At 34.4% G+C, this 24,508-nt stretch overlaps 1 protein-coding gene across 2 annotated transcripts in view; it reads right to left on the bottom strand.

Moving 5' to 3' along the window:
* Positions 1–118: 118 nt before the first annotated feature.
* Positions 119–24,508, bottom strand: part of VWDE (von Willebrand factor D and EGF domains) — a 67,209-nt gene continuing 42,819 nt past the window's right edge. The window contains exons 18-31 of one of the 2 annotated variants that reach the window (XM_045793136.2): positions 23,682–23,901; positions 21,703–21,840; positions 18,994–19,134; positions 16,310–16,879; positions 14,843–14,938; positions 14,667–14,762; positions 13,544–13,639; positions 12,874–12,969; positions 11,534–11,629; positions 8,942–9,037; positions 8,745–8,840; positions 7,885–7,980; positions 5,463–5,566; positions 119–2,802 (exon numbers count right to left, since the gene is read on the bottom strand). In XM_045793136.2, coding sequence (XP_045649092.2) covers positions 2,788–2,802; positions 5,463–5,566; positions 7,885–7,980; positions 8,745–8,840; positions 8,942–9,037; positions 11,534–11,629; positions 12,874–12,969; positions 13,544–13,639; positions 14,667–14,762; positions 14,843–14,938; positions 16,310–16,879; positions 18,994–19,134; positions 21,703–21,840; positions 23,682–23,901 — 1,956 coding nt within the window. In that variant the 3' untranslated portion in view covers positions 119–2,787. The remainder of the gene's footprint in view (positions 2,803–5,462; positions 5,567–7,884; positions 7,981–8,744; positions 8,841–8,941; positions 9,038–11,533; positions 11,630–12,873; positions 12,970–13,543; positions 13,640–14,666; positions 14,763–14,842; positions 14,939–16,309; positions 16,880–18,993; positions 19,135–21,702; positions 21,841–23,681; positions 23,902–24,508) is intronic. The other variant, XM_045793137.2, reaches the window with a different exon arrangement.

The raw sequence follows: 24,508 nt of genomic DNA, 5'->3' as shown, positions 1-24,508 counted from the left end.
TTAAAATTTTATTACATATGTTGCAATTTGGATAAGTTTTATAATTTCTGAATGAATATGAAAAATAAGATACATTTCTAATTCTATTAAAAAGGTTATGATACTTTAATATTTTAGTATGTAGGGCTAGTAGGGATATTTTAAAGTTTAGAGAAGTTTGTATTTTAAATAGAGGGCCAAAGAAAGGATCAGAATATTGGACAATGCAAACATTTCATTTAAATGTTAACATGAATAGACATAAAATAGCCAAGCATATTAAACAAGGTGTATGATCTGAATTCTTTTTGGAAAATGATTTATAAGGCAAACATTGAAAGGTACACATTTTAAAGTACTTTTGCTTAAGTTCTCAAATGCTCATTATCTTCAAACTATTATCCAAATGGATTCTGGGTAAAGCATTTTAAAGTTAATAAATGTGAAAATATCAACAAGAAGTAAGAAAAAATTAAATTTCTTCTGTACAAATTTATCAAATCACTTGCTTTTCTAAACTCACATTATATTTCTAAAACATTACTTTCATTTGCATGAGTCATTAGCTTTCATAAGGCGTGCTTTTATATAAAATCTGTAAACCATAGCATTTCTTCATTATTAGCATGTACAGGCCCATTAAATCTATTATAAATGGATAGTCTACTGATTGATATTTTAATTGTAGCTTGGGGTTCTTGGTGTGGATCTAGAAAATATTTATGAAAGATTTAAAAGTGTCGGTTTAGACATTTCAGAGTAAATCCTTGAGCAATTATAACTTTCTAACCATAAAAAATATACATTGAAAATTAATTTAATAAGGCTATCGGTTGCTATGTTGTATTCTAAGCAAAGGTGGCAAAGAGGCAAATAGTAAAGTTATATCTATTTTTATTACATCTTTTTTGTAGGAATTTTAATTCCAATTATTAACTTTTAAAAAGTATTCATTTTTATCTAGAGTGGTTTTTTTTTTCTAGGACTTCTATTTTTATAAGTGTAAAAATTGAAGCACACACTAATTGTCAAAGGTTTATTTTGCATTTATGTATCTGTGCTTTTGGTAACAAAATAAAACATAGTGAAACATTGTGTTTTCTTAAATAATTCTTCAAATCTACCTTTCAATAAATATGAAATAAATTAAAATCTCTTTAATTCTGACAATGAATGCTATTATTTACAAGATTCTTATCAAAGTTAGCATAATTTTATTATAATAATGTCTTACTTTATCTGGTACTTTAAACATCGCTTAGGAATGTTCAGTATTTTCACTTAAAGAACAAAATGAATTTTGTGAATTTGTATGATTTAAAATAGGTAAGTTCAAATTAAAATATTTTCTGGGGGCACCTGGGTGGCTCAGTAGGCTAAGCATCTGCCTTGGCTCAGGTCATGATCTCCGGGTCCTGGGATTGAGCCCCGTGTCTGGCTCTCTGCTCAGCAGGGAGTCTTCTCTCTCTCTCTCTCTCATAAATAAATAAAAAATAAAAATCTTTTAAAAAATTAAAATATTTTCAAAAAAAGACAGTTTGAGGTCAAATATGAGATAGGAAAGATTTATAACTATAGGTAACCTGTAATTATTTATATCTCTGAGACAAATCTTTCAAATATATATATATTACATATGGACATTATATATAATATATATTGACATTATGTATATATGTATATGTATGTATATGTATACATACATATACATACATATATTGACACTACCCATTTCCCCAACAATTAATGCCATTAAATTTTGCTTTTATTTAGCTTTCACTTCTCTTTTGGTATTTGTAGAAGGATTTGATTCTGTGATAGTTTCTCTCTTGCTTCTATACCAAAATAGATCAAGGTACCAAAAGAATGGAAAAATGAAACAGTTATCTTTATGCTCCTTTTACGTATCAGCACAGTGACCAAGTAAGTCTTCTAAGACCAAAATTTCATTATTTCTTCCACCTTGTCAAGAAATGTATATGTCAGAGCAATTGAGAGACTGGAGGGGAAAAATAGGCAAAACTAAATATGGTGTTTTTATCATGGCAAAATGATGGCTTTAGTCTCTGGACTATAGTCCAAAGCAGTAAGATGCACGGCATGTCTTCTGTTAGCTGACTATTATCTCCTTGGTACCACTGTTACCTCCTTCTAAGGCTAGAGCTACATTTTCTAGAACCCCCTTTTCTGTGTGGTTCTGGGTTAGAGTTTGCTGATAAGAAAGCTTTCCAGAGAGACAGAAGATGGAAATGGGAAGTCATTATTTTTTCAAAGGTGTTTGCAGCTAGATATTTGGGTAGATAAAAGATTCACAGTAGCTTTCCAACAATTTTTTTATAATGATCTGCTTTTCTTTCCTGACCTCTACCTACCCTTCTCCTCACTCTCACCCTCACCCCCAGCTCTTCCAAGAGTCCTGAGAGTTCCTAATTCTGCATTAAACACTTTATATCTGGATACATCAAATGGTTTCTGTTATGCTGACTGATCCCTGATGATAAAGACACCATCACAGTAAGAACTGGGAAATACTCAGTTTATTACATAATGTGACTGTCTCGAATATTGGATACATCATCTCAATATGTAAATATCAAATCACACTTCAAAGTCAATTCAGATTACCTGGATTTCTTCTTTGCTTTTCTCTAACAATGACAGGTAAGACCATTCTATATGTTATTAGTTTCTTCAATCTTTAAAATAATTTTTAAAATTATGTTCAAATAAACTTCAAGTAGTTATCTTCAACTTTTTCTGAATAAAAATTTCATTCTTATGACAGGCTTGTGATTCACATACTTGATATTAATGGCGTTTTGTCTGTAGTAGGAAGAAGGAAAGTTTCAATGAATATTAGAAAACCGTTTAACTCTTGCTCGTTATTTGCCACCTCCTTCTCTCTGATGTGATACAGAAAGCTCTTGGTTCTATGTTTGCCACTGGAGACTAAGTACTGCTTTCATAAAACTGAGATCTAATCCAGATCATATTTAAATACCAAAACAGTTATGACTAAGTGGAACTTGGAGACTACATGACTCCATCTTGACCAAAGGTTACATTCAAGAAACAGCCATGCTCAATAAAACTGAGTACATTTTTTTCCTGATACTTTTCAGGAAAAGATTTTCAGTGGATGGCCACGTTCTCTCCAGTCTCTTTCCTCATCCTTTTCCTTCTCCATGTCTCTCTAGTCCTCTCTTCAATGTAATAAAGTGTTTTCCACATAGCAGCCACATGTGGTAACATATTTAGTCCTCTAACAACCTTGTGGTTAGGTGTTATTAGCACCATAGTACAGTTGAAGAAACTGCGGCTTAGAGGGATTCAATACCTTGCTGAAGGCCGTAGAGTGAACAAGTGGCAGGGCCAATGTTAAATGTACCTATAGCAGCTGAGCAGCAAGTTCGGAAGCCTCGAAGCCTTTCATAAACCCACCCCTCTTTAGCATCGCCTTTGCCCAATTTCCCCTTTTTTTGTGTCCTTTGTTTCTAGCTAGTAGTTCTCCTTCCGTTGTTGTTTTCACTGAAATTCTGGCAACTCAATCACTATCTTCCACCCCCCCTCCCCCCCAGGATGCTGGAAGAAGGGCCAGGAGATTGGCAGGAAGGGAGCGGGGAAGCGTCAGGGAGGGTTCTGCGAATGCTCATAAATGGTAGTTGTTTGATGTTTCTTGTTAAAAAGAAATTTATTTTTACGCTCTGCTTTGGAGCCAAAAAAATAAAAAAAACAAATGAAGTGATGATACCAATGAGCACCAGAGTAAAGCTCAAGTGAGAATTAAAGTCAAGAATTTGTTAGAACAGGTTATAGAAAAGCAGGACATGGAGTCCTTGAGCCAATCTCTTTCCTTTTCCTTCCCCATGACCCGCTGTTCTTTCCTTCCTTAATATGGCTCCAGACGCAGTCTCAGAAGCACCATTAGTGGGGATCAGATCTGACGAAGGATTCAGGGAGTAAAGAAATAGATAGAAATAGGTTATAGAGAAGTCACCTAGTTCAGTATGTCAGAATGAAGTTGAAAGCTTTTGAGGTCATAGAGTTTTCTGTGCCATAAAAATCTCCAAATAAAATAAGACACGTGTACGCTGCCTTTGAACCTGGGAATTCACGTTTTTACATTTACTGTTCTAAATGACAGTTGATCCAATAGGTACTCCATAACATTTGTTTTCTGGTTTTCAAACCACAGTACTGTTACGAGCTTGTTTTTTTTTTCCTGCTTTCAAAATGGAGGCTGTAGGTCTCCAGGCTGAACAGCAGCGCAAGGAGAAACACATGTGCACATGCGCTTTGCCTCTGAGCCAGATTGATCCAGGATCGCATATCAAAAAGAAAATGCCTTATCATTTTTCAAATTACAGCACTCCAGCTTACTTTGATATTCACAACCTTGGGCTTTCTGAAGTGCTAAACAGCATATAATTGCTTTTTAAATTAAAACTAATACAGATTAACTTTAAGAAATTTTTGAGAGCTCTGCTTCCCCCCCCCCCAATTAGCACCATCCTTGTACATGTAGGAATTAGGACTAAAAAAATTCCATAGCTGTAGATATTTAGAAATATAAGATTGGAGACAAAATAAAATTCAGTTTAATCTTATAAGCACATATTTGATCATAGAAACTTTTAAAACAGATGTTTCTATAGCTTTCTAAGTAAGTGTGGGGCAATATCAGAAACTCTAAGAAAGCAACTATTTTTCCTTTGTTTTGTTGACTTTTTAAAATAAAAATAAATCATAATTCTAATGATATGAAGAGTTTTTTAATTTGCTTTCCCTGAAATAGATTTTATTTTTTAACGATTTTATTTGTCAGAGAGACAGAGAGAACACAAGCAGGGAGAGCAGCAGGCAGAGGGAGAAGCAGCCTCCTCACTGAGCAAGGAGCCCTATGTGGGACTCGATCCTAGGCCCCTGGATCAAGGCAGACGCTTAACTGACTGAGCACCCCAGGCGTCCCTGAAATGGACTGCAATGGAGAGCAAATAAAGAGAAGAAATACCGTCTGGGAAAAGAATGAGGATAGACAAGGCTTTAGTGGCACACAACCCATCCTCAAATCAATGAAGCAGTGGATTTAAAAGTGGTGGATTAAAAAAAAAAAAATAGGAGGAGGGGTGAAGTTAGTCTTTTTATCTAGTATTTGATCAAAATATAAATTAGTGGTGTCTTAAGTCCATATTGGGGAATATTTGTTTTTCAGCTCCAGTGCCATGAAATAGAATATTACACTTTGACAGTCATAGCCATACATTAAAATTCCTTAAGTGCACATCAAAATTTTGAATAACTCTATCATGACACAAAAATGATATTATTTTTAGTTTCAGAGGCCAACAGTAAATCCTTGCATGTTTTTTAACCTGGAAATAAAATAAACATTAACAGATAGGTATCAATTGCTAAGCAGAATATCTGAGTAGACAGCAGATGTCAATGTCTAATATTTATTTTCTGTTTAAAATTCAATATACCTGTACTTTCTTTTCACATTTGACTCCAGAATATCCATCGCGACAAGAGCACACATTGGGAAATACACATCTGCCTCCATTAAGACACTTCTGTTTGCAAATTGCTGCAATACACAAATTTTAACCATTACCATCCTTTGACCCAAATGGTTGTAACATATTCTATTCTGGTGGTCTGAAGCCATTCAGCAACTGGACTACAAAATAGTCATAAGATTTTATGAATGACCAACTACACTCCCTCCTTGTGCGGCCAGAGCACACACACACATACTCATACACATAAATAACAAAACACCCAGAACTCAACACAGCAGTTTCACAACTCTTTAAAGATATTATTAAAGCAAACAGAATTTTCATTGGCTACATTTTAAACACGGGATATATGTTTTTGTTTTCTTTAGAGAGGAGATTCAAATTAGTAACATAAAATAGCATTCATAATTTGCTTTTGGATAATTTAGCAAACATTTAAAAGAAACAATTCAGTACTAACTAGTGTATGGAAAAATTAACAATTAAATATACTATCATTGGAAGTTTAATGTGAAACAACTGTATTAGAAACTTCCTAAAAATTTTTACACTAGCAATTTCTTCCTTAAAAATCTCTTCTCAGGAAACTTAAAAATATCTATATCTATCTTAATATACCTCAATATCGATCTATATATCTATCACCTATCTATCTAATCTATCCACCTATATTATCATCTATCCACCTAGCCACTTATAGAGAGAAAATGCTTGTTAGAGTAATAACATAAATGACTACAATGTCCAACATAAGGGCAAAAGTCAAGTGAATTTTATATATATATATATTTATATATATATATAAATATATATATAAATTATGTTATATTTAAAATTATGTATTATGGTACTTAATATTTCATTCAAAATTATGTTTTGAAAGACGGAAAATGCTTTTAAGTAATACTGAGTGAAAATAAGCATAATATATTATATACAATACAGTTATTTTTCATGGGAAAGGTATCTGCTTCCATAGCTCATAAGGAAAACTGTGTAACTCAAGAATAATATTCGCTTTGGTATAAGTATGACATTAAAAGGTTATGTTTTTATCAGGGCTGTTGGGTATGGTTGGGCAGGTTGTGTAATGCACAAAGCTCCACAGCTAAGGAAGAACTTTTCATATCACAAACAACATAGATTTGAATATTTGTTCCAATAACTTTCCAGCAGATGGCAATAAGACATCTTGTTTAAATAACGTCAATATTTAGAATATCTGGACAGTTAGAAATAAAGCATTTTGAGGAAGGGGACTTTGAAAAATTCACATGCTGTAAAGTGCAAAATTAGAGTACACACCGTGAGGCTGCAGAGTACCTCAGCCCACACTCACTGGGGCACCTTCCCACACTAATGAGCTTTTAATATCTCATCATTCTCCCTCGTGGTCCACACAGACCTCTCTCCAGAATAAGCAGCCCAAACTGAGGGTGACAGCTCTTTTTTCTAGCAGTTTATCACATCTAAGTTCCAAAGAGAATTATTGATTTTTGAGCGGATATTTCTTAAGCAGGTACTAGCACTCAGTGAATTCTTTGATAATATTTTCTTAAAATGAAAAATGTATAAATTGTAATAGCAGTAACTAATAAAATAAAGCCAAAGAGTCATGGGAATTTTATGCAGAATCTCTAATACATGGAAACAAGTATGGTTCCTAAAACATCAAAAAACAGGGCAGGGATTTCTAGTAAAAACACATGGTCATTTTGCAACTGTATGTTTTCAGTTTATAATGCACTTGGATCACCAGTTTTGAAATGATGTAATTATTGATCATTTCAAAATATTTTTTGGGGGGGATTTCCAGTTTTTCCCATTGAGTTAATCTTTGTTAATATTTTAACATGTTATTTCAAGTTTTCATATATTTCAAAATTACAAAAAATCTCATTTTCCTCAATACCTTGAGACCTCATCTATGTAATATGTATGACTAAAACTAAAGGGAAATGCCATAATAGGAATCAGTTCTGGGTGGTGGAATCTGGGACAATTTAGTTTTTAAAACTTTCTAATATATTTTATGATTTTCATGATTGGCATGTGTTTTTCTCATAATATGAAAAAAATATTTAAAGTGTATATTAAAAACCTTCTTTAGCACACCTGAAAGAACTTCAAAGGCAATGCACAAACCATAATTTGGAGTTAACTGTGTCACACAAAATTTTAATATATTTTACCATATTTTCTTCTTTTAGATGGGTATAACAACGAATAAGATTTCCTTTATCTCTAAAACCATTTTCTGAATGGATCAGCATGCTGGGATTTGTTTTTGTTTTTTTCTATGATTTCTCCTCACACTACACTTTGTTCGAAATTATAACAGATTCAGGTTCAGAACATACAGTAACAAATTCTGTAGGCTTACGTATTTGACACTGCATTCCTTCCCATGTGGTAGGACAATGGCATATACTGGGAGCAATACATTCACCACCATTTTTACATTTCTGAAAGCAGATAGCTGCAAATAGAAATATGAACAAGTTAAAAATTTAATTTGCTAGTCAAATACGCACATAAACCTCAAAAAAATTCACTAAAGAAAAAAAAGAGAACCAGTTAAAAGTTAATGATTTAAAGGAGATTTTCCCTTAACATTTTATCAAGAACATTTTTCAATGTCACTACTGGTTCTTGAATAAGGTGATTTTAATGGTTATATAACGTTCCACTGATCAAATGTATTGTGATTTAACTTTCCCTCAATTGTTGGACATTTATGTTGCTTATTTTTTCACTTTGACCAATACATTATAATAGCTGGTAATTTTAAATAGTAACTTACAAAACGGGGAAAAAATTAAACATTTGAATGAGGAGAGCTGCTATCACCTCAAAACCTAGCCAGACTTGAAAGCAGTGACGCCCCACTGAATTGGTTGAGATGGGGTCAAGGAATCAGTGATTTTTTACACCTTCTCCTGCCTTCTACTTAAGACAAGGAGACAGGACTTAAAGACTTGTCATTTATCCTGGCAATTATAGTGGACAGACTGGAAATACAGAACATCCTGTCTCCCTTCTAACCTAAAAGAATGAATTCAGAGCCCTTGGCACTTTATTTCAAAAATGGATCCCCTAACGTAGGAACAAAGAAGCAAAACCAAAAACAACACACACACACACACACACACACACACACCAAACAACAAGGAAAAGGCTCTTTGTAGTAAATTCTACTTTATGTTCTCATGAGGCTTTAACATTTAAGAGTGTTCCTCTTACCTGTGTTGCACTGTTTCCCGCTCCAACCAGAAGGGCAAGAGCAAATGTTTGGTAGCATGCATTTTCCTCCATTCATGCACATGGGATCACAGATACCTTCAGGAAAAAGGATGAAACAGCCCTCAAGTAGCAATACCTTTGCTATTTCCTGTGTTTGCTTTACCTGTGCTTGGCAAATACATTCAGTGGCGTCTTACTTTTTTGGCATCTCCTACCGGTGTATCCTTCGCGACAGGCACACACATTATTTCTCATGCAGCGGCCACCATTCTTACAGGGAGGGTGACAGATAGCTAAAAGAACACATGGCAGTAATCTGTGAATATTACATCTCCGATTATTATATATTACATATTGCCTCATGTGCTTGTTATCTATAGGGCCATAAGGCATAGAAATGTGCTATTAAAATAAAAGATCACAACTGCAAGTCATTAAAACCATCCTTTCTAAATCATAAAATCCAATGTTCATAGCTCTAAGCAGCCAGTGGATTAGCACAATTTGAAATGTATCGATGAAGTGTTCATAATAAATGGCATCTTTGGTATTATAGTGCTTAAATTATGAACCTGATCTTATATTTCACATTCTTGGAAGTAAAGAGTGAAGTGATTGGGGCAGAACCAAGAAAATAAGTCAAAACCTGGCTCAAAATAAGAAATGTATCTATTCCTGTGGAAATTAAGAAAAATCTCAACAATCTGTCACATGATTTTTAGAAAATAATTTTAAGTTGACTTTTGAATACCTACTGAGGTCATAAAAGCAGAGCTTTATATGTGACTTATTCCTGTGAATGCTTAGTGAAAAATCCTTTTAACAGTAATTCCTTGGCTTTGTTAGGACTATTTATTAGATAACCTTGACTGTGCTGTACTATTATATTCTGTGTATGTGATTCTGCTCCACAGAATTCAGAAGTTAATATTTATCATCTTTTATGAAAGGATTTTTATTGCTTCATGTTTCTCCCAGATATGATGATTAAATGCCTTTATATATATTTTTAAAGATTTTATTTATTTATTTAAGACACATAGAGTGCATGAGCAGGGAGGAGGAGCAGAGGGAGAAGGAGAAGCAGGCTTCCCGCTGAGCAGGGAGCCTGACACTGAGCTGGATCCCGGGACCCTGGGATCATGACCTGAGCCAAAGGCAGACACTTAAGTGACTGAGCCACCCAGGCACCCCTAAATGCCTTTATTTTTTTAAAAAAATGATAAGCAAACCTGCCTGGAAATTTAAAAATATATTTTTTCCCTAAATAATAATAAAGATCATGTTTTTATTTCTTCTGCACCTTCTGCAGCATGTGTTAAAGACCACTGTATCGGCTCTGGTCATAATTTCAGGGTCGTGAGATGGAGCCCCGCATTGGGCTCTGCACTGGGCATGGAGCCTGCTTAAGATTCTCTATTTCCCTCTAATTCTGCCCTTCCCCACCCCCCTAAAAAAAACCCTAAAGAAACAATTGTACTATTATTTATGGTAGCTAGCCATGCGCTTACAGTATGTATGTCTCACTTGCTCTTTATGTCAACTGTCTAGTTCAAACCTGAACGTCGGGAAGTCTGATCCTGGAGACTTTTAAGTAAATTCCAAAATCCATGCCAGCTAGAACTTTTAAAGGCTACCTAATTCCAAAACCTGCTAACATGACATATGTTCAATAGATACATTTTAGTTCAATACTTAATAATTTAGAGATTTCCTCTTTTCCCGGTTATACGGTTGGTGTATAAATTTTGGAGAAGTTTTCTCACTGTATCTTAATCTACTGCAAGGAGCATGAGAGATATCAGCTTTTTATTTCCCTCTTACATTTTCAGTCAAAACTACACCTACAGCTCATAAACACGGGTTTAGACATAGTCGTTGGTTTTCAAGGTTTGCCTTAACTTAGTCTTTACTTCTTTCCATTTCACAAACTGGTTCCCTAAAGGAAATCTTAATTAGAAGAACTCATTTGCTATATCTGTGTGGCTAGTACTTCAGCGATGGTTTCTTCTCTACCTCAAATGCAACCTAAGCATCCTAGCCAACCTCCAAATAAAAGAAATGAAATCACATTAAAGTATAACATGGCAAGAAAAGTATAGGTTTTAGGAATTAAATTATGACAGGTTCTGACATGTTTCTACTAAAAATCTACTCTGCATTTTGCATAAACTCAAAGATATAAAGATTTAGAAAATACATTTTAAATTTCATTTATTGACATTAATTCATGCCTACAGTGTCAGCCTCAGGACATGCTTATTATTCTGAAAAAAATCTGTAGCATTACTATACCAGGGAAAGTGTTAAAATAGCAGGCCATGAAGGAGGGAAATGCTGTGTCTTTATGACCCTATATCACCTTGCAGAGTGCTGTGCATAGCTAGCTTTTCGTAAATGTTTAATAAAACTAAAGTTGAGAGATCACAAGATAATAGTGGACATTAGATTGACCATAAATCAAACATTTTTGCGGTAAGGGCAATAAAAATGACACCACTGCACACAACAGACTGCAAGAGAACTTTGCTTATTTGGTTCACACCTTGATCCTACAAAACGGCACAGGCAAGTGCCAAGATCAGGAGCCTAACATGTTGAATAAATACAAATATTTTACATAATAACTCATACATTTCCATGATCTGGTCATTTGGTGACCACAATGGCAACATCACAAGAAATAGAGAAAAAAATATCATCTTCCCCTTTGAGACTTGTCTTATGTTTACAATGAGTTCTGTTTATGCCTTTCCCTTTATATTTAGAAAGAAAGAAAGAATAATTACCATTCTGACACTGTGCACCAAAGAATCCATTTGGACAGAGGCAAGTGTTTGGCTTATTACAGGAACCACCATTGAGGCAAACGGGGTCACACAAAGCTAAGGAATAGCAGGGGAAGAGAGACCATAAAAGTTTTATTATTTAAAAAATGAAAGCTGCACTCAAGTACAAAATGGTGCATAATGAAATATTTTATTTTTACTGCAAGTAAAACCCATAACCTATAATTAATTTGACTTTGCCAAACATAAGAGGAATGAAATAACTGGATAATAGCTTTGAAAGTCTGTTCATTAAGTTTACAAATAATACCAAGCTAAGAATATGGAGGTTATGATTAGAATTCAGAATGCCATCTGTAAGCTGAACAAATGATGGGAAAGTAGAAGACATTTCAACAGCACTAACTGGAGGGTCTGTAATCTGCTCAAATACATGGGGCCACATGTGTACCTCTTACAGTCTCCTTTCTAATTCAATAGGAACACTGCGCTCAAGTCCTAGCATGGTCAAAAGCATTCTCTGTTTTCACTTCTTTACCTTTGTTCCACTTTGAGAGGCACCCCCAATTCCATTTTCAACCCAGACTTTACCCATCCTCCAAAGCCTACCTCAATACTATTTTCTTCCAAAATGTACTTGCCAGAATAAATTTCTGTCTTCTCTGCTTCCAAGGAACTGTGTGTTAATTACATTACTTATTATAATCCAAATTGTATCATAGTCTTTTTGAATAATTATATCCTGTGTCTCCTTCACTAATGATATGCTCCTTGAAGTCAGGGCAAAAATCAAATTGATCTTTGTTTCCCCTTGCATTATGCTTCATACATAGTTGGCAAGCTGTAAGTATTAAGTTAAATTTATGTTGAGAAAAGTCATTAGATCACAGTGGATTAGATTATATGCAGATAACTGCAAACATGCTGGCAAAGAAGTAAGCTTGATATTGTGATAAAGAAACGGAGTAACATAATGGTGTCCCTTGATTGCTTGAGTGTGTCATGAAACAGAATGTCTGTGTTGTGATAAAAAAATTTGAAAGAGATCGAGGAGATGTAACACAGATTTGTTTCTCTCCACTATAAGGCAGTGGATGATGGAAATATAAAGGCAAAAAAAAAAAAAAAAAAGGATTGGTTGGGCCTGGATAACAATAAAGCTGAAATACACTCTATGGTCTGATACAAGAAGAAAAAGAATCAAAAGATGGGGTTTTAATAAAACTTCATACCAATCTTGTCAGATTAGCTTTATGCTTTGGGGCGCTGGTCTTCAGGATACTGGTGCACTTTAAATTTGTTTTAACTGATTTATTCATTGAACATATTTCTGATTTTACCTGTACCACAAGTAGGTCCATACCAGCCAGGCTTGCACTGGCAAGTATCTGGTGTAAGACATTCACCTCCATTTTCACAGTGCCTGTTACAAACCACTAAGGTCACAGAATAAAAATAAAAGTAAGGTAGATTAGGCTTGGCACTGGCCACATCATTAGCTATTACCTAGCTAGCTCATAACTGCTAATCACATCCTCTAATGAATAAAATCAGAGAGAAAAATAAAAACTTATTCTTTGGCTTTAAATGGTCTCTGATTCTCACATTCAGCTATTTTTTTGCTAATAGAGTTGGGGAAAGAAGAAAATCATTGAGCTGAACAGTAAACAAGAGTTGGTTATTTGAGAAAATCATTAGTTACTAATGAAAATAATCATAGATATAAATTAAACAAGTTTATATGCAAATCAACAAATTGGAATTCTTCTTATTATCTCAAAGAAATGGTCATGGATAGGGTCAAGAAGAGAGTTGCTTCTAAGAACAAACTTCTTTATCTTAGTACTGGCACCCAGGGCTCCCGGTGGTATGCAGAATGAGAACTGTCAGAATAAATCATGAATGTATGCCCTTTAACTAGGCTCTGGGTTTCTCTTCGTTAGTATTAAAGCCATCAGCTATTCAAAGGAGCAGTTTCCTTACATTAGGCTGCAAGAGAGTTTTGCTTACTTGTTTCACACCTTGGTCCTATAAAGCCATAAGGACAAGTGCAGAGATTTCCAGCCAAGCAGGTGCCACCATGTTGACAAGGTGGACTACAGTGTTCTGCAGACACAGATTATGTTATTAAGTCAGCTCCGAATTAGGAAAAGGTCAGTTTATGTTTATGAATCACAGCCACAATAAACTTTCTTGTAAGAGCAATTTATAATAAATTCAGTTCTCTTTTACTATGAAATTTAGTTCTGTGGGACTGACTATACAAGTTTATGCTCTAAAAAACACCAACAAATCATCAGCATGTTTTGGTTTATAAAACTTTTGGTTAGCTGGATGGAAATATAGCCTCTTAGGTTTCTTCTGAAAAGCGAGACTTGGACTTACACATTCCTGCCCTAAAAATGGAGTTCTCCTATATTTCCACATTTATTTTCATATGCTATTGATATTGAGTGTTTCTATTAGTTCACTCTGGATTTACTTTAATTTGTTAATTTGTAACTTGCCTTGTCACGAAAGTATTTAGTGTGGCTCATAGTTTATTAATAATTATTTGTACCATCTATCAAAGTATATTCTTTAAAAATATTGAAAATAACAAATGTGTGCTTTTAAAATACTATCCATTTTTAAAATGCCATTTCATAAACTCTCCTCTTAAGATTTCAACCAAAATAATAAAATTATATGGCTATAGACATGTTCTTAAAAATCACATTTTAGGATTCTTTTTACTACCTTGTATCTTCTAATTATGTGGTATTTAGCACTTTCTTGGAGCTGTTTGACAAGTCATTCAATAATCAGGTGTCCTTTGTTCGAAGCTAAAATATATGTAGGGATATGGCATCTTATAACGAAAATCTCAAAAATATTACTTCCGAAGACAATTTTACCAAGGACAAATAAGCTATTTTGCTCTTTGGATGTCTAATTTTAGAAATTTAAGTTTTTAGAAGTTTCAAATAAATTATTTTTAATAAACATTAAAAAGCTTAGACTTCCCCACCAGCATTAATGAGTATGTATCAGTACAGACACAGTAAAACTGAATTATCTTTTAAAAAAAGCCTTTTTAAAGATAATACTTTTATTTTGGTTCTATTATTTGATTTTTAATCTGAAGTATCACCTTCATCACAGGTTGCTCCACCATGCCCTGGGGGACATTCACAAACGTTAGGCTTAATACATTTTCCACGGTTTTTGCAATCAGGATGACATACAGCTGTATAAAATAAAGCTCATGTTTTAGAAATGTCAATTATCAGTTAAATTCATCATGCAAACTATGAGGGCTATACCTACCAGTTTGGCAGTTAGAACCAGTGTAGCCAGGTTTACATTTGCATATGTTTGGGGCAACACACTCCCTGCTTTTGCCACATGGGTGTCTACAAATGGCTGCAAAAATCAAGGGAAAAAAAGGCTGACTGGTTGATACAATACATACATGTTGCCCATAGACCGACTTATAAGAAAAGTCAAATTCTCTGAAATTTGAAAATTTTGAGGCTGCTTATTGAGCAATAACCACTGCATTTATCCATAAAATTATTTTTTCCCCTTGTATTTATTTTACTACGAGAATGACTGAGAAACATGACTAACACTGTCAGAAAGAAGTACCGTATGTTGTAATTACTCCCTGATGTTGAAGCTGCTAGCCATAAATGGGGTTACAGTCTTTTTTCAGAGGTCAATAAAGCTGCAGATACTAATCAGGTAAATGGTGGTAAATGGCAGGAATAATCAGAATTTCAAAGAGCAAGATGCTAGGAACACATCATAAGCTCACAGGTTCGTATTCCTTAACCTTCATTAACTACCTGCTATTTTCTATTAGGCATTTAACATTTTTCTGAGGTAACCGAAATGTATGTGATTGTTTTGTTTTATTTATAATATGGAGTTTTATATTATAAACATGTAAGTACTGAAAGTTGTTATTATTATCATTATTCCTACAAAAAGCAAAAACAAAGAAGTATCTCTCAGTAATACTGAGAACAAAGAAATACCCCAATAGCTCTATTGCTTAAGTTGGTCTCAAATAAATCAAAACACAAATAACACGAAAAAAATTAACAAAATACCAACAACAACACAAAATAGCTTCTCCAGTATCAAAGCCAAAAATTTGATTTGCATCAAAGCAAACAATACTGGTAATTGTGAAAAGAAGTAAATGCTCCTTTAAAAATTAAAGTGATGTCCAACTTGTTTTACTCTCAAGAGCTGGAGTACTTACAGAGAAGCCTAGTTTATGCAAATAAGCGAATACGCCAGAATTAGTAATTTAAAGTGCTAAATGCCCACTGTGAGCGGGAAAGAACCCAGACCACAGATCACTTCCTTATTTTATCCCTTAGTTGCTGAATGCTAGGCAAGTCAGTTAGCCCTCTAAGCCTCTGCTTTCCTATCTGCATAATGGGAAAAATAACACTCAATATGTGGAGTCTTTATGGATCATATGACATAATTGATGAAGAATGCTTCTATAGATGTTGGAACATAGTAGGTACTCAAAAACATATTTACATTATATAGTTATAGTACTATTTGACATTATTTTTAAAAATAACTCAGAAACACCCTTAATTTTTTTTGAAATATGAAGAGGATATACACAAATAATAAATAAATGCAATGAACAGAAATTGGTGAACTAAATGGAGTAAATAGAAATTATTAAATAGAAAAGTGTCTCTTTTTAATTACTTAAATGTGGACTAAATAGTTTTCTTTGCATCTTCCGAAGAATTTTCATACTACCTCTGCACTTGATACCATCTCCATAATATCCAAAGGGGCAGCGTCCACATCTGAAGTGACCATCTGTGGTTGGCACACAAGAAACACCAAGAAAACAAGGTGATTCAGCACAAGTTGATATTTTGGTCCATCCAGGCTTTTCTGGCAAAATGGTGATGGCTCTAGTAACTACTGAGGCAAACGCATCCTTATATTGCGTGAAACCTTGCGCAGACCTGTTAATTTGAGAATTATGCCCTCCTGCCTCTGTTTGGATGGTGCTCTGTGTAATATCCCTTACTTCACCATGGGAACTGTTTGGGTTAATGCTTAAAGAACTATGGTTGTTCATGGACACTCCCAATTCCTCCAGACTGAGATTTGTACTGATAGTATGATCCACCTGTTCAAAACCTGATATCTGTTGGGAAATAATATTCTTTGAATTATTCATTTGAGTTGTAACTGATTTTAATGAGAAGTGCGAGATGTCGCTGGTTGTGTCCAAGAACTTTTTGATAGTGGCAGGACTGTGGGTAAAACTTGCACTGGATGGTGAATGGTCTGTTGATGGTGGCTGAAATTTTATATCTAAAGAACCAAAAAAGAAAAAGAAATGTCAGTCAATAACATTTATTAATATTCTGCTCTTTCCCCAGTATTTAACATTAAGTAATTCATTCCTTCATTTAATGTCTATCACATGTATACCATTATACTAGGAGCCGTGCAGTAGCAAGAAGTCATCATACAGTTCCTGCCTTCAAGGAATTTATAATCTATTTGGATATGTCAGGTGTACAGAATGTTAAACATTGTAAAAGTTAAAGAACAATAACCAAAAATTTTATTAAGAGTTAGAAATAGCCAACAAACTTGTATTGACCACTTCATACACTGAGGCTCAAAGCAAAGGAAATTGCTTACATGTTTGTATTCTTAACATGTAAGCAATTCATAATAATAATCTGAAGCAAGTTTTATATTATACAAACATACTATGTATAATTTTAAACTAAGAATTTCAAATCTCAATGCGATAAACACTTTTTTTTTTGCAAAATATAAATGATTTAGATTGAAAAAGAGAGGAGTTGATAGAACAATTACAATGGACAAAACAAATATAATCTAAAGTCACCCCCAAATATGATGCCAAGACAGATGATCTAATGGGAAAAAATTACCAAATTATCAAGGAAAGAATATTTCATAAAACTCTTGCAATGCACAGAAAGAGATGAAATTTTTATAAACATTTGATCAAGTGGCATAACCCTATAGTCAACATCATTTATGAAAATACATAAGCATTTTAAATGAAATACTAGCAAATCAAATGCAGCAGCGTAGTTGCAGACTACTACATCAGGATGAAACAGAATTGAATCTCTATTAACCGAATTACATTACATAATTTTGTTATGATATTAATAAAGATAGCAATATAAAATAATGTTAAAAAGTAATTTGATACAATTTTCTGTTGAAAACATTCTGAAAAAGTTAGCCTAACGAAACATTAACAGAAATTATAGCAAGTAATAAGTGATGCTGAAAAACCATTTGATAAAATTTAAAAACCACTTCTAATTTAAACTAAAGAGAATTCTGAGAAAGCAACAAATAAAAGGAAAATCTCCTAACTGGATGAAGGGTTTCTAGCAGAAACCTACCCTGATATCATACTTAATGGTGAAACATGAGAAGAATTTCCATTAAAACCATTAAGAAAAAATTCCCTGCCTACACACTTTGCACTGGAGGTCCCAGCCATTAAAATGAGGGCCCAAATTTGAGAGCTGGAACTGCAGTCCAACTGCTCAGGTTCAAATCTCCCTTCCTTTACAAACTCTATAAATCTGAACAGAATACTTAACCTATCTATGCCTCTGTACAGATGAGTAACATCTATAAAGTGTAAATAATAACAGTTACTGTCTATAGCTATTGAGAGGATTGAATGAGATAGTATATAGATAATATTTGTCTAGTGCTGGTGTCTCATAAATACAGAGTAAATCATAATTATTATTACAATGAGAAGGTAACTAAGAGTAAGAGACAAACTCACTATTTGCAAGACTTATTGTCTATTTACAAAACCAAGAAAGAGAATCAACTATAAAAATAGTGTAAATAAGAGAGTTTAATAAGGCAATTGGATGCATGAATAAATCAAAATCAAGATAGCTTTCTTGTATTGCAGTAATTGACAAAAGACACCTTGCAAAATAAATAAGTGCAGTGATAATCTTGCAAGATGAATAGCTAATATTACAAAATGCAAAAGCATAAAGAAAGCTAATGTAAAATGTGTACGGTCCTTGTGAAGACAATCAGAATATTAATTGAATTAATCAAGAGTTATAAAGACAGCACTGTGGAAAAGAAAAGGCCTTATGAAATAATGGTTTAGGGTGTCAATGCTGAATGACCAGGGAGTTACAAAATGTAACTTTGAAATGGTCACTTCCAATCATAAGCTTCTCTGAAATCACCTTAAATATCATTTGTTCATTATACAACATGCATCATTCTTTCTAGAATACAAGAAAAAGAACAATTTGTAAACTGCATTGTATAATCTTAGGTGATCTTTCTAAAAAGAAAAATTCCTAAGGAATCAATATGTTGGTCTGCTGAAAACATAAATGGGAGATATTACTCATCATTAGATTTTGTTTAGCAAGACAACTACTTACTGGAGGCATTTCCATTTGTTGACTTAACACGCCTTTCTCTCTGTACGGCATTTTTACCATTCTCTTCCTTGGTTTCACTTTCGTTAGAACTTGTAAGAACCACAGTATGTGTAGTAGATTCATGTAAAAACTGTGCTTCAACTGTAGATGAATGCACAAAAAACAGATTACACTATTAAAAAACCAAAATACTGTGAAAAAGAACATACAATACAAATGTCACTTGCATTGAACTCTTCACAAATTAGATTACAGAGCTAGCTTACATGTTGCCTCTTCAGCAAATCCTTGTGTTATGGACTGACTTGTGTCCCCTCAAATCTATTTATGTTAAAGCCCTAACTCTAAATGTGACTGTATTACCTTTAAGGAGAAAATTAAGGTTAAATGAAGTCATGAGTGGGGCTCTTGTCCAATAGGACTGGTGTCCTTTTAAGAAGAGGAGGAGCCACAAGCAGGATGCATATGTGAGGACAGAGTAAGAAGGGGGCCATCTGTCAGCCATGGAGAAAAGCCAGAAACCAACCCTACTGGCACCTTGATCTTGAACTTCCAGCCTCCAGAACTCTGAGGAAACAAAATTCTGTTATTTAAGTCACCCTATCTGTGTTATTCTGTTATGGCAACCCAATGTGACTAACAGATGTTCCTATAGTCTCACACTCACCCAACCAATTTCATCCATCTGTGTTCTCCCACAGAGCTTTGTCCTTGATATTGACTCATGCGTCTCCTCTTCTAGTTAGCAACCTCAAGAATAAGAACTGTGCTGTAGTGGCTTTTATAGTCAGTGACTCTAGTGCCTGCCATAAAAACTAAGTAAACAATACCAATGAGGAAAAAATTATTTTGTATTAACAAGCATCTTCCTAAATACACAAATGCCTCTGACAGAGTTAAGAAACTTATTAATCATTCATGTGTAATGGGACTGGGTTCAACTTGCTTTACTCTTAAGTTCCACTTGATACAGGTTTTATTCAGGGAATGAGCTTCTGTTTACAAAAGGCTGATCTTAGATCACTTTAGCGCACGGAGTGAAGGGTCTGATACTGTTGAGTATTTCGGCCTGGGTATTGAGGGGGGAAATGTGAGTGGCTGAGATAGTAGGGAATTCCCCTTACCAACCTGCACTGTGCTGCTCAAATCTGTGACCTCTAGTCCTAGATTGGCCCACTCCAATCTGAAGCACAAAGTGACATAGTTTTCATCAAAATGGGATCTTATTCACTGAATGATACCAAATTATGGTTGACACTGCCTTCTATAATTAACTTTTCTCTTTTAAGCTTTTAAAAGGTTGATATCCACTGATTTTTGTCTTCCTTTCTCTTAGTGTTCTCTGTGGGCAATTTCATCCATGACTGATGACCCTAAGAATTGTATCTTTAACTTAATCTTCCCTCCCTGAGCTCCACCTGGAGTCACCTGTCTCTATGTATCCATACTGAATTCTTTCTTTCCCTTCCCAAACCACTCTTTCTTCCTTAGATTTCATGGGTGTCCTGTGTCTTAGTCAGCTCAGGCTGCTATAATAAAATACCACAGACTGAGTGTCCTAAACAATAGGAATTTATTTTCTTACCATTCTGGAGGGTAACAAGTCCAAGATCAAGGTGCAGGCCCATCTGGTGCCTGGTGAGAGTCTCTTCCTGGCTCCCAGACAGCCACCTTCTCCCTGTGTCCTCACATGGCCGGGAGAGACAGAGTAAGATCTCTGGTGTGTCCTCTTAAAAGGATACTGATCCTATTGGATCCTAATCCTCCCTTATGACCTCATTTAACCTCAATTAATTCCTTACTCTAAATACAGCCACACTGGGGGTTTGGGACACAACATATCAATTTTGGGGTGACATGATTTAGTGTATAGCAATGCGAATGCCAATTCTACACACCCATTCACCTAAACTGAACACTTGGAACTTAGTAATTCTCTTTCCCTCTCCATGCTAATCCCAATCACTGACCACAGACCATCAACTTGCTTCTTTAGTGTTTCAACCATTACCTCCTCATCTAAGGTCAGAATATCTTCATCTCTTTCCTATTTATTTGTATTATTGTCTTAGCTTTTCTTTGCCCCTTCAGACTTGCACAGTTCCTTATCCATAAGAGGTCCATCCTCCATACTGTTCTTGAGTAGACTTCTCAGATGTAAATCATATCATGTTTCTCATGGTTTGTCAGTGATCTGCCCACTGGCTAGGTCTCTAGCTTCAACTCTTGTAGCAGTCCCTCTTACCCTCTATATTTTAAGCACACTGAGTTATTCACAGTGCCCAAGGTATGCTGTGATGTTACATGCCTCTCCACCTTTGTGCATGATGTTTCTTCAGCCTAGAAAGCTTTCTCTCTCTTGACTGGACACATCAGAGTTAGCTATAATGACACTTCATTTTTAAAACTTTTCATTATCCCTCTAGGTAGATGTGATTTCCTGTGTAGTATTCCTACTATTCTCTCCAGGCACTTCTATCAAAAGACACAGAACACCATATTGAACTATGGTGATTACATGTCAGACTCCCTGGTATTATACTCAAACCTATTAGGTCAGAAGGCATGTCTTATCTATTTTTTGCATCCTCCACATCCAGCTTAGTGCACGACACTTAATACATGAGTAGAAGAGATAATAGAACTGAGAGATTTGGATTAATTAAATGGAGCAAAAAACATTTCATGGCAGAAAATAAGGACTTTTACCATGACACATTTTCCCATCACCATAAAATCCTTTTGGACATGAACCACAATGATAGGAGCCAAAGGTATTGAGACACTCTGCTCCTGGAAAGCAAGGCCTGGATTCACACTCATCAACATCTTCCTGGCAATTTTTGCCTAAACAAAATACAGATTGAGAGTTTAAAATATTTACTTTGATAAACATTATATGTCCCCTTAAGTGCTCATTATTTGATTTCTTTTACTTAAAGATATTTTACTTTTACTCTCCTAAAGATATCTTTACTTCTTTTATATTAAGGTATGTCCTACAAACTCAGAAAAGCTGTCCTGTAATAACAGGGATGTACTAATTTTAGGATTTACAACAGAGTTAAGCATAGTCATTAATTAGATTCTATTTTACATTAAACAAGACCCTTCAAGTACATAAGATTTTCCCTATAACAAAGAAGACAAGGCCATTAAAATTTTAAGGCAAAAAATTACCTTATTATAGCACCCATTTTTACTTTGTTAAAAAAACTCAGGGAAAATTTTTAAAAAGTTTTTAGAATGGTTGCCTGCTTAGCTTAAGGACAACTTATTCAGTGCAGTTATTGCATTAGCTGTGAAAATCCATGAAAACTTTACAGCGTGGTAGGAAAAGTTAGTCTTTACTCAGTAAAATTATTTGAGATCCTGTTGCTCTTTTAAATGTTTAAAAACTTATTTGAATGAATATATTCAGTCATTTACTCACTAGAGTAAAATCCATGAAACAATCAATATTTGAATTCTTTAAAATGTAATCTGTAGCAAATAGTCCCAAATGATAAAATTTTTATTTTATTTTATCTTAAGATTTTATTTATTTCAGAGAGATAGAGAGAGAGATTTTATTTATTTATTTGAGAGATTGAGCAGGAGGAGGGGCAGAAAGGGAGGGAGAGGGACAAGCCTACTCCTCTTGGAGCCCAGAGCCTATGTGGGGCTCTATCTCAAGACCCTGAGATCATGACCTAAGCTGAAATCAAGAGTTGCACACTTAACTGACCGAGCCACCCAGGTGCCCCTAAAATTTTTATTTTATTTTATTTTATTTTTTTAAAAGATTTTATTTATTTATTTGACAGAGAGAGAGACAGCCAGCAAGAGAGGGAACACAGGCAGGAGGAGTGGGAGAGGAAGAAGCAGGCTCCCAGTGAGGAGCCTGATATGGGGCTCGATCCCATAACGCCAGGATCACGCCCTGAGCCTAAGGCAGACGCTTAATGACTGCACCACCCAGGCGCCCCCTAAAATTTTTATTTTAAAATGCTGAGAAAATTAGAAGACACCTAAATATCCCGCTTAGTTCCATTATAATGTTAAAATAGATCTGCCTTCAAGGAAAAAATATCAGCTCAATAATTGCATATTTACTTATTTAACATTTGTATATATTTAAATTAGAGGAAATACTGGTATGACTTATAAAAAGCCCTGGGAAATTAAAAGTTATCATTCACATACTTAGTTGCGGTTTCTAGAATCAGACATTTTAGGATAATTAATGAGTTAGCAAATTTTGTTTGATTTCAACTCTAACTTTATATCATGATCTTTTTAAGTTAATGAATTATCAACCTTTCTTAAAGGATAATTTTTACATTTCCCATGGCAAATTTCTTTATTATTCTATATTATATTTTGATAGTAATACATTTAAATATATTTCTACCAAATTTAGACAGAAATGTTTAGAAACCTGCAAAATACAACACAGACACAGAATATTGCCATTAAAATTATAAAAATGGGCAGAATAATGAGTATATGTAAGCTATGTACAATAACAAAATGACACGGGTAGTAAATGACTTTGTGATGACTTTTACTAGACTTTTTAAATGTATATTAAAATCTTTAGGACCATACACTTGCTTGAGTAATCTGTGGATTATTTGGAAAGCTAAGGAACTTTCCTTTCTAATTTGTTCCCATACTAATTTCATTCATGAAGAACCAAAACTTACCCTTGAATTCAGGCGGACATACACAAGAATAATCAGGAAATCCACTAATACATCTGCCCAGGCCACAGGGGTTCGCATGGCACTCAGTGACATTCACTTCACAGAGACTGCCCTGAAAGCTGGGCAAGCAGACACATAGGTACCTTCCACTGCCTGGAGGAAATTTACTATCTGACACACATGATCCACCATTCAGGCAATCACAAGACTTCACAGTCACCTCCAAAAGAAACAAAAAACAAATGCCTTACTTTTCAATAAAATTAACTTCAGTGTATGCCCCAGAAATTGTGATAGGCGTGTATGTTTATGTGCAACTAAGACCAGCCCATGAGTTTTGCAAAACAAACAAAAAACATATATATTTAATGTAAAAGAGTATTTTAAAAGATAGTTTAATGAAGTAATTTTGCCAACTTTCAAGAGCATAGCCAAAATATAAATGCTGGGGATAATTTTTAAAAATGTTACAAGATGATCAATGAATTTCTATAATGCAAGCAGCACAAAAACACTCCCATAGGGTGTAAAGCAGTTAGACGGTCACCTGAGTTCTCTTAAAATACAGAGAGTAAACAGTCACTTGAATTATCTGGTTAACATGACATAGTACACTACTGCGCTTCATACCATTACTTTTGTATGAGTGTGTCCCAAATTTTGAGTGAATGCAGTGCATAAAAAACAGTATTAATAGCTCATGACTGATAATATCAAAAGAATGGTCAATAAAAAATGACTTTACTTGAAGAAAAAGGGTTTAATTATCAATCTGAAGATAGATCTTTCAGAGAGGTAGACATGAATACATTCTTTATCCTTATTAT

Source organism: Ursus americanus, chromosome 3, assembly GCF_024610735.1.
Source record: "Ursus americanus isolate L20-20 chromosome 3, mUrsAme1.1.p, whole genome shotgun sequence".
In the NCBI taxonomy this organism is placed as follows: Eukaryota; Metazoa; Chordata; class Mammalia; order Carnivora; family Ursidae; genus Ursus; species Ursus americanus.
This window is presented reverse-complemented; position numbering and strand designations above follow the sequence as displayed.